This window comes from Pseudonaja textilis, chromosome 1 (genome assembly GCF_049901715.1).
Source record: "Pseudonaja textilis isolate UNSWEBS1 chromosome 1, rPseTex1.2, whole genome shotgun sequence".
In the NCBI taxonomy this organism is placed as follows: Eukaryota; Metazoa; Chordata; class Lepidosauria; order Squamata; family Elapidae; genus Pseudonaja; species Pseudonaja textilis.
The window spans coordinates 332827001-332837591 of NC_141990.1; the positions used below are offsets into that span (position 1 = coordinate 332827001).

A 10591-nucleotide genomic window follows, 5' to 3' on the forward strand; every position below is an offset into this window, starting at 1 on the left:
CTATCCAATCTCCATTCCCTCCCCACTCCTGGGGGAAGGTTACTGCAAAATCCCATTCCCTCCCCACCCCACTAACCTGCTTTCCAGCTCCGTTCTCCTGTGCAGGGCAACCAAAGAAGACCCAGCCAATCAGCTGGGACTCAGGAGGCGGATAATAGATGGGGGCGGGGCCAATCAGAGGTGGCATTTTCCAGTCCTCTGAACTAGTCAAAATTTCTGCTACCGGTTCTCCAGAACTGGTCAGAACCTGCTGAATATGCCACCTCTGGTCTGGGCAGCATTCAGCTGATCTGTCTCTCCATAATTTGGGTGTGCACTTATATGTTGGTCACGCTGCTGGCGACCATGATGGCCACGCAGCGACCATGGGCGTGTTGGATTTCCTCCCAGGCCACGCCAGCAAAGGTTCCCTTGAGCATCCAAGGACTATGGTCAAACCAGGACCCCCCCAGTGCCTTTTTGCTTGCCCTCCCACCTCCCCACGACTGAGGTCTGCAAGTGGCCTCCAGCCTCTCGGTTAAGCCCACCTGCTCCCTATCAAGACGGGCTCAGCAGGGGAGTGGAGGGTACTCACTTTCTGCTCACAGACACGATACTGCCTGGCCTCTGCTCGGCAGGGCTCCTCTCCAGGAAGCCTGTGGCCCAAGAGAAACAGAATAACAGAACAGAGTTGGACGGACGGGATCTTGGAGGTCTTCTAGTCCAACCTCCTCCTCAGGCAGGAAGCCCTATACCATTTCAGACAAATCATCGTCCAATTTCTTTTTAAAAACCTCCAGGGTGAGAGCATTCACCGCTTCTGAAGACAAGCCATTCCACTGGTTCTTTCTTCTCACTGTCAGGAAGTTTCTCCTTCGTTCTAGGTTGGATCTCTCTTGGATGACCTTCCATCCGTGCTTCTTGTCCTGCCTTCACGCACTTTGGGAGAATAGGTTCCCCTCCTTTTCCCTATGATGGCCCCTTAGATATTGGAGCACTGCTATGACGTCACCCCTAGTCCTTCTTTTCAGTAGATTAGACATCGCAATTCCTGTGACCGTTCTTCATGTATTTTAGCTTCAAGCCCCCAGTCATTTTCTGCACTCTTTCCAGAATCACATCATGTTTATATTGTGGTCCTCAAAACTAGATTTACCAAGACATTATAAAGTGATATTAACACTTCATTTCTATCCCTCTGTTAATACAGCCTAGGATTGTATCGGCTTTTTTGGCAGCTGCCGCACATTGCTGGAGTCCAAGATCCCTCTCGCAGTTACTGCTATTGAGCCAGGTTTCTTTCAATCTGTACCTGGACATCTGATTTTTCAAAACACCCAGGCTCTCATAAACCTCTGCCTAGCCACATATTTCCAATTTGATGGACATACCAACAAAGGAAAGGCACACCCCCTGGGATCACTGCTTTCAGGACTTTTAGTGGAGGTTGTAAGGCAATGTCTAGAAGCCATAGCACTCCCACAAATGCAAAACATGCACCAGATATGTAGAGGACACCTTCGCCATAATAAAAAAGGTCCAATTTGAGGGGGAAAAAAACCCCCACTCACTACCCTTCCTGGCCATCCTGATCAACAGAGACTACAACGGCAAACGAGAAACACAAGTATATAGAAACACTACCCTTACCAACCAGGTGCTCCACTACCAATGCAACGACCCAACCTCCCACAAGAAAAACTGTGTAAGAACTTCATATAGATGAGCACAAACTCATTGCAGCAACCTGGAAGAGCAGAAAGAGGAAACAGAGCATCTATATAGCATATTCCAACAAAATGGATATCCAGGCAAATTTTTGAAAAAGTGCTGATCGCTCAACCCACTACAGCACAATCAACACAAGTCCTAAAAGGAATAACACCGCCACACATCAAGAACATCTCAGAAACTACCAACGGACTATCAGATGGAATCAGCAAAACACACAAGCCAACTAACACACACACACACAAAAAAAAAATATCCTAAGTAAAAGACACAACAGCCCCAAAAGTAAAAACAGGAGTAATTTACAACATACAATGTAATGAGTGCAACAGCCACAAGGTAGGACAAACAGGCAGAAGACTGGCAGAATGCATCCGTGAACAGTCAGAAGACATGATGAAAACTTTTTAATTTCACAACATATGGGCAGATTTAACCATTTAGCCTAGAGGACAATCCCTTAAGTGCAAGCCAGCACTGTGCTGCAGCTGCCGCTGCACTCCTAGACGGCCCCATCAAAGGGAGAGTACCAGGGTCACATGAAGTGGTAGTACTGCTGAATACTGCACTGGTCAGATCCCCACTTGGAATACTTTGTCCAATTTAGGTCACCACGATACAAAAAAAAGATGTTGGGATTCTGGAAAGAGTGTAGAGAAGAGCAACAAAGATGATTAGCGGACTGGAGGCTAAAGCCTCTGATGAACGGTTGCAGAAACTGGCTCTATAGCAGCCTTCCAATATCTAAGGGGCTGCCACAAAGAGGAGGGGGCCAACCCATTCTCCCAAAGTGCGTGAAGGCAGGACAAGAAATAAGGAAAATAATCAAGGAGAGAATCGACCCAGAACTACAGAGGAACCTCCGGACAGTGAGAACAATTAACTAGAGGATCAGCTTCCCTTCAGAGGTTGTAGTGGCTCCATCATCCCCGGAGGTCTTTAAGAAGAGACTGGGCAGCCATTTGTCCAGAATGGTATAGGATCTCCTGCTTGAGCAGGGGGAAGAATTGGAAGACCTCCAAAGTCCCTTCCAACTTATTGTTGTTACCCTTGTTGTAATACTGTATTCTGAGAGGCCTTTCCCCTGAGCAGCTACGTCTAAACAGGTCTCGTGTGCTCACCTGATGCACCTGCGGATCCGGAAGGAGACGCCGTCCCCGCAGGTACTGGAACAAGCACTCCAGCTGCCCCAGTGAGTCCATGTCCCGTGGGCTGGTTGGTGTCGGTGCGGGGGCTCTGATTCCCGGTCAAGGTCCAGTGGGCCATTGTTTCTCCCCTACTTAAAAGAAGATGGCAAAGTCACCAGTGAGGAGATAGGCACCGGCCCAGTACCACTCAGCACAGCCTCCAAAGTGTGTGTGTGTGTGTGTGAGAGAGAGAGAGAGAGAGAGAGAGAGATTTCTGACATGTTTGGGCCTATTGAGCAACTCCCTGCCTCTCAATCGGAAGCAGGACTGTGTCTTCTCCTCCATGCCATCCTGAGGCAACCTCTTAGGATGTGCCCAGCTAGACTTTGGCAATGTGGGCCAGACAGAGGGATGTGGGGCCAGACAGCGTGCCTGTGTGCAAATGAACAGGGAAGCTGTTTAGGAGTCAGAAGGCCTGTCCCTGGCCAGGGCACCAGGGCAGAAGTCAAGGGAAGAAGGGGGCTCCAAGAGGAAACTCCCCCACATCGAAGGGGCCAAGACAGGGCAGCCCTCAGGAGGCCACGTGGTCCCTGCGTGGGAGAAGGGAAGGGGGCACCTTAGGCCCCACTTGCAGGCCTGGCCCAGAGAGCCAGGAGGGGTCTCTCGCAGACCAGGGCAGCCTCCTCTCTCCACCTGGGCAGCCTGGCCTTCTCTAATTCCCCCCTCTGCTGGCAACGGCAGGGGGGGTGCCCTCTCTGAAGCTGCTGGGGCAGTGGGTCAACTTAAGAGACGCTCTTTGGGAGCGGAGGCCCTTGGTCGAACCGCCCAGGCTGCTGCGGTGACTCTGACGACTCAGGAGGCTTTGTGCTGAGCTTGCCCAGGGCTCCCTACCAGGAATCTGTCTCAAGGACGGCTGCTACGGGCCTTGGCCGCCCCGTCTGGACTCGTCTCTCCTGATTAGCATCCAGTGAAGGTGCCGCTTCCCGGCCAGCTTCCTCTCTGGTCCAACGGACGGGCAGGCAGCTGCTCCGCTGACATCTCTGGGTGGCCCCCCCCTCCCCGTCTTGCGCTCTGCCTGCTGGCTGGCTGGCTGGCAGGGAGGAAGGGAGGATCAACCCCTTCTCTGGGCAGGCGTGACCTGGTCCGGAAAAGGCCATGCCAGCTCCTGATTAATCAGGCCTGCTTTCCCTCCCCTCCATTTGGGGAGGGCTACTGGACACCTCCCCCACCCAACCCTGAGGCTCTAAAGGAGCACTTTGACTGCCCTTGTGCCACTGAATGGCAGCTTCCAGAAGAGCTCGTGGGTGATCATGGCGTAAAGTGCAATCTGCCCTCCCTGGCAGCAGCAGTGGCATTTCGCCCCCTTCCCTGCAGCAGATGCCAAGCACAGAGGCAGCTTGTTATCATCACTGTGGCACCGTGGACTGAACGGGCAGGTGAAGAAGCCTCCTCTGACCAAGGAAAGGGCACCCGGTGGCTGCTGTTGGGAGCGGGCAGAGGGGAGCCCTCACGGAGCATGCAGCCGACTGGCATAAGGCTCTGCGTCTTGTCATGAACCGGTCATGATGTACCAGGCTGGATCAGGGTAGCCAACCAAGCCCATCAGCTGTGCCAGCACTTGGCCGGCTGCTTGGCACCGGTGGGCACTTTTCAGAAGCGTTTTCCTGCACCCAGGCCTCTTGCAGCCATGAGGGAGCGTGGCTTCTCAGTGCAGTGACCAAATTTTCTTGGAGAGAAAAAAATAAAGGATAAGGAAAAAGAGGCCCATAACGATTAAGCAAATGCTAATGTTTAAAATTTTGCTTTACAAAGGAAAATTCAAGAGCAAAACCAAGAAAACAAATAACTAAATTAAATCAGTGATGAGTTCCAACTCCAGCTTTAAATTAATAAAGATTAAAAATAATTTTAAAAACTAACACAAGTGAAACGTGTAAAAAATAAAAAACGAGATAATTTTTTAATGAACACACACACATTAAAAGGGAAAGTCATAAAGAAGTGATTCTCCCTTCATCAAGACAGTTTTGATAACTTTCTCTTATCCTATCACAAATGACCTCTTCTTCCCATATCCCACCTCATCTCTTACCTGCCATTTCTCAAAGCTTGGTCATTCAGTCCTACTCAACAACAAAAGTCTATTAAGAATTAGAAGAAATAACAACACTTATATATTAACCTCAATCAAATAAACCGACTTTATATTCCTTTACTTTTAACAGTCACTTAGCATTTCCCCAAAAATCAGAGTGTGTCATTTTTTTAACCAGGATTTCTTGGGAGATTTTGTCAGTCTGGGAGTTCTTACTTGAGGGGAAAATGGCAAGGCTCGAATTATGGTACTCAGACACATGACATCAGCCGCCTGAGGGAGAGTCTGGGATAGGCGGAAGGGAAGAAGAGGACAGCCAGCAGCAAGGGGGGGTCACGGTGGCACCTGAGTGGCACCTGAAGAACCAGGCTAGGGACAGAAGCCATCTACATTGACGATGACTTGATGGTACACAACGTGTCATCCTTGATCAACTTGTCCCATGTTTTCCTGAAGTCAAAGGGCACCATGTTCAGTACATTCCCGGGTCAGTTGAATGGGTTATTCTGGCTCCTTTGACATGACTTATCCTTGATAGAGCCCCGCTGGCTCCTGCCAAGCCACATCACATTCTTTCCTGCTTACTCACAAACCGACAGCTTAGCATCTGTTCTGGAGGTCTGTGTGGCACGACCCTCCAGTTGATTGGTCTGCGATGACCTCAGCCCTCTCTCCTATTTTCCCTTTCTGGAGGCAGAAACAACACTTCCTTTCTCCAGCCCTTCTCTGGCACCGTCTCTGCCCTCCGTGACTTCTCAAAGAAAAAAGGGCTGCAGATGACCAGGATTCTCAAACCGAAGCGCTCTCTGGCCCAGGAGACCGAAACACTTTCGTGGAAGACGTTCCTTTCCCTCCCCTCCAGAAGCACAAAAGGCACCCCCAGACTCTGGGCCACACCCCCATTTCCCCCCTGGGCCTTGCCTGCCTGCCTGCCTTTCTTTCCAGTAAGAAAAGGCAGGCCTCGAGGGTCGCCCTGCAGAGTCCCCCAAGGAGAAAGGAAGAATGTAGCCCCCGCCCCTCCAGGCCCTCTGGGGACGAAGGTGGCCCAGACCCAGTCAAGGGGCGCTCATAAATGCAGTGGACATATCGACCGCCTGGCAGGTCCTTCCAGGGCGGGGGGGCTGCATGCCCCACCCCCATGCTCCATCTTCTGCCTTCCTGAGCCCAGGGGAAGCCTTCAACACCCCCCCCCAAGGCTTCCCGGAGGCTTCGAATGCCCCAAAATGGAGCCCGGGGAGTGCTGCGTACCCCTCCTATCCCCCGTTCTCTGCCTTCCTGAGCCCCAGGGAAGCTTTCTGGGCACAAAAACTCCCTCCCCCAGGAGGCTTCTCTGAGGCCCAGAAAGCCCAAAAATTGAGTGGTGGGGGGGTTTACTGCAGAAAGCAAAAAACAAAACACGCCCCCCCAGTCGCATGGCCACGTCCCCCTAGCCACACCCACAGAACCGGTAGTAAAAAAAATTTGAACCCCACCGCTGGGGCAGTGGGCTGAAGGGGAGAGTCGTCGTCTCACCCAGTTCTGGAGAGCATTTCTGGGTTGGGCTGGGTGGACTCACCTGCACTGTGCATGCAAAGACCAGGCCAACCAGGAACAAGACCCTCCAGCGGGACAGCTGCCTGTAGGGAAACACCAGAGGGAAAGGAACATTTCCAAAACCTTTGTCAGGAAAGGAAGGATATCTTGTAAGCTTAGTGCAAAAGTCTCCCCTGGCCAGACTGTAGCGCCAAAGGGATGCAAATGCTTTCCTCGCCTCCTCCTGGTTGGCGAGGCCTTCTGACTGGCTTCCCAACTGAGGGTAGAAGCCCTGTAGAGAAAAACTGGGAGCAAAAGAGGAACGTGCCCCTCAGAGAGAGAGAGACGATAAGGCATCCCAGAAAGCAGGGGAAAACCTCAGTCCAGGTCTTGACCATCCCTCGGGGGCAAGATGGATGGAAGGCTGCCCGGTGGGCCAAGCAGCGCCTGAGCCCCTGGCAAGCAGAGCCACGAGGGACCTGCACCGGCAGCCTTCGCCCTCTGAGCAGCCGGCAAAGAGGCTGCTTTGTCACAGGATTTGCCAGCACACCCAGCGGCAGCAGCCCCGGAGACTCGGCACGAGCCTTGGCCAGCTCTTGTGGCCTGGTGGGCAGTGGCTTCTTCAGGGGGGGCCTCAGGGAATGACCATCCTGCCTGATCAATCTGTTTGTGTCCCGCCTTGGAGAAGGCAAGCTGTGATTTAAAGGGTGCACCACTAAGTTTAAGAAGCGACACAACTTCTGTCGAGCCCAGGCTGTGGGAATGCCAAGCGGATGAAGACAAGTCTTGGAAATTCAACTGACTTTGGGGAGACAATACCCCTTAATGTGGGCGCCCCCTGAAAGGCTTTTGACCCCTGAGCCTGCCATTCCAGGGCCCCTGAGGAGGGCATCCCCAGGCCAGCCTCCCAGTTCCCCCAGAGATGGAGGGGCAAGGTCTCTGACGGATGTCAGCCCCACCTGCCCTGGAGCGCCTAAAGCCATGGTTCTCAACCTGTGGGGTCACAGGGGTCACCTAAGGCCACCGGAAAACACATATTTTCGATGGTCTTAGGAACCAAGCCATCATTTTATGGTTGGGGGTCACCACAACATGAGGAACTGTATTAAAGGGTCGCGGCATCAGGAAGGTTGAGAACCACTGGCCTAAAACAAAAGGCTCAGGCGGAAGGGAGTTCCTCTCTCTGGGGCTAAGGGGAGTGGCTGGCAGAGGGGGGGCATTCTCAGTGCAGAGGTGAACAATATACAGATCGATTACGGGTATAGTTAGTGCTATTATTTTATGTATCTAAAAAAACATTTTGACCGATTAGATGCCACCCCAGTGACCTTGAGTAACCACATAGATAGGCTGAAAGCAACATGGTTTCAACTTTTGTATCATCCTGAGCGAAGGCAGAGGGTACACTGGATGAATTACACGGGTGATGTCCTTTTTGGGGACCGGGCACATGGGGTTCGGGCCAAGTCCTTGGAGGGAAAGGGGGCGCTTGGGGATTGGCACCAAGAAAAGGTTTGAAACTGACGGGTCTGCTACCCACAAAAGAGCAGCCTGGGCTGCCGGATTCCAACCATCACAGCCGCCCAGAACAGCCGTGCGGTTATGCCCTGGAGATCAGCCAAGCGGGTGGGGGGCCCACTGCCAAGCGGGCCAGCAGCTGTCCTACGTGCAGCCCCACCGCCAGGGATACCATAAGGGGGGAGTCTCCCTTAAGAACCTAGTGGTGGAGCAAGGGTCCCTTCCACCATGTCCCCAGGACACAACAGCTCAGCTTCTGCGGCTACCTGTGGATCCTCCGCAAGGAGGAGCATCTGGGGGCGACAGAAGCGAGAGTGAGATTTAACGGGCCCATAAGAGAGGCTCAGTGTTGCAAAAAGCCGAAGAAGAGGCAGACTTCTTGTTCTTCCACCAAGTCCCAGGCTTTGCTAGAAGGCTTAGCCTCCCGGCACAGGTGGCCCGACGTTTCCAGCCCAGGGGCCTTAGAAGGGAAAGGGGGCATTGGGGGACGGGGGACAGAGAGAGCAGCTCCTGGGGGGGGCCTGGGCCTGGTGGCCCTTTGGAAAGGGGAGCAGGAAGGGACCAGGCAGAACTTGAGGGGCCAACCTACTTTCCAAAACACCAGAGAGCAGGGCAGGATCATTGAAGAGAGATCCAGCCTCCAACCGAGGGGAAATTTCCTTACAGTGAGAACAATTAACCTGTGGAACAGCCTGCCACCAGAAGTTGTGGGTGCTCCATCACTGGAGGCCTTTAAGAAGATATTGAACAGCCACTTGTCTGGAATGGTATGGGGGGGGTGTCTCCTGTTGGGGTACTACAAGACCTCCAAGGTCCCTTCCAACTGAGTTATTCTGAAGCAAGAGGCTGGCAAGGGCCACAAATCGCCCTCCAGAAGTTGTGAGTGCAGAAACCATGATAGATCTCCCCGCGTCTCGTCCAGGGGCTTCTTTCATTTTTACAGCATGCTCTTTCGGTTTCTCAAGTCCCAGCCCGACTGACTTAACCTTATTCGCCCCCTTAGCTCAACGGGCCTCCTCACCCAGAAACAGCGCGACTCTAACAAACTGGCGGGCTGGGGGCTGCTTCGGGAACTAGCATTGCTCTGCGCCCAAGGAAGCGGGAAGGCAGAATTAGCGGCAGCCCGAGGTCTCCGCTTCTAGGCAAAGGGCGAGCACCGCAACGGGACACATCCGCGACACTTACTGCTGCCGCTCTGGAGGCAGCTCTGCCTTGTACAGCGGCGGTCGGTGACAGCTGGCAGCTGCCCGGGCGGGCCCGGGGCTCCCGCAGCTGCACTGCCCTCCCATCCCTGCGGAAGCCAGGCCGACGGCTCAGCACAGCGGCCGCAGCAGCAAACACGAATCTCCAGCAAGCAGCCCGGGATCCGAGGCAAGACCTGGGAAGTCCCTCTTGGACCGGGTCACGGCCAGCAGCGGGAGGCGCTCCAAAGGCCCAGGATTCCTCGCGAATGAACTTCTCCAGGCACGGGGCCCTTGTGGCGGACTCTGAAGGGCCGGCACGAAGCAGACGGGACGGCTACTCACCAGAAGTTGAGCACGTCGGAAGCGGGGCCCCATGGCCGCCTCACCCACAGCCCTCTTGGCCTGGAGCGGCACCGGGGACAGCTGTCCGTGGGCTTCCCCTGGAGCTTCATACCCATAGGAGCCAAGAAGAGGCTTTGGCAGAGCCAAGCCCGGGCGTGCACCCGCCCTGCGGAAACTCCCTCGCGTTTCAGTTTGGGCGGGTCCCACGGAGGGTGGCGATTGGGGTGGTAGCAGGGGCAGGAGGGAGGGAGGAGAGCGAGTGCCCAGGCTGCAGCCTCCTCCCACAGCGGGGTGGGGGGATGCACTGCTGAGCACTGTCACCCCCCCAACAACAACAACAGGAGCAGCAGCTGTTGCGCTCAGACTCTCAGGGAAAGGTTTGGGTAAGGAACAAGTTGGAGGTTCACCCTTCCGCAGAATTCACAGGCAATTCCCCCTCCCCCCCCAGGGGATCATGTCTGCAACTAAAAATATCACCTGTGCTTCTCATGTGGAGGGCGGGGGGAAGCAGGGCAGGGGAAGTGCAAAATTGATCATGGACGGTTGAAAAGCAAAGGAGGAGAAGCCAGCTCCCATCTTTTCCTGGCCAGTTGCCAAGCAGGCCCTGGGAAGGATAGGCCATAAACAACATCCTTAGGGTGGGTGGGGCGGGATGGAGGGGAAGCAGAGATGGGATGGAAGCCATATGGAAAGAGGGGGGGGGGGGAGCAAGGGTGGAAATCGGGGCTGGTTCCAGAATCAGAAGTGGATCCAGAACTCCCCAGGGGCAGGATCGCCAAGGGGAGATCTGGGGCTTCTCTCCCTCCCTGCTTGCCTCCCCCCACCCCACCCGGCAGAAGTGTGCACACGCACATTCCCTGGCTCAGTGAGGAGACAGTGAGTCACAGCAATTACATTCAGTCCAAGACAGAGTCAGTCCTGCACGGCATCATCCACTCAGTGGATGGGTTTCCCCAAGCAAAGAGCCAGAGCAAGGAGCCCTGGAACTGGGCGGGCCTTTCCCTCCAGGCCCAGGGTGAGGGTCTCTTCCCCCTCTCCCCAGCCCTGCATAGCATAGATACAGCAGGTCAGATACAGGTGCCGATGCCCACCTGACCCATTAA

The 10591-nt window shown here is 54.2% G+C and overlaps 1 protein-coding gene across 3 annotated transcripts in view; it reads right to left on the minus strand.

Annotated features, from left to right (window-relative positions):
- The window catches only part of ADAMTSL5 (ADAMTS like 5), a 29960-nt gene extending 19645 nt beyond the window's left edge, over nt 1-10315 (minus strand). For 2 of the 3 annotated variants that reach the window (XR_015741343.1, XM_026722525.2), the window contains exons 1-4: nt 9489-9724; nt 6488-6548; nt 2832-2986; nt 575-635 (exon numbers count right to left, since the gene is read on the minus strand). Coding sequence is in view for 2 of the 3 variants with exons in the window: in XM_026722525.2 (XP_026578310.1) it covers nt 575-635; nt 2832-2986; nt 6488-6548; nt 9489-9604 (393 nt within the window). In the remaining variant the exon portion in view is untranslated. Of the gene's footprint in view, nt 1-574; nt 636-2831; nt 2987-6487; nt 6549-9488 lie in introns of all 3 variants that reach the window. The other variant, XM_087922926.1, reaches the window with a different exon arrangement.
- Between the last annotated feature and the right edge of the window lie 276 nt (nt 10316-10591).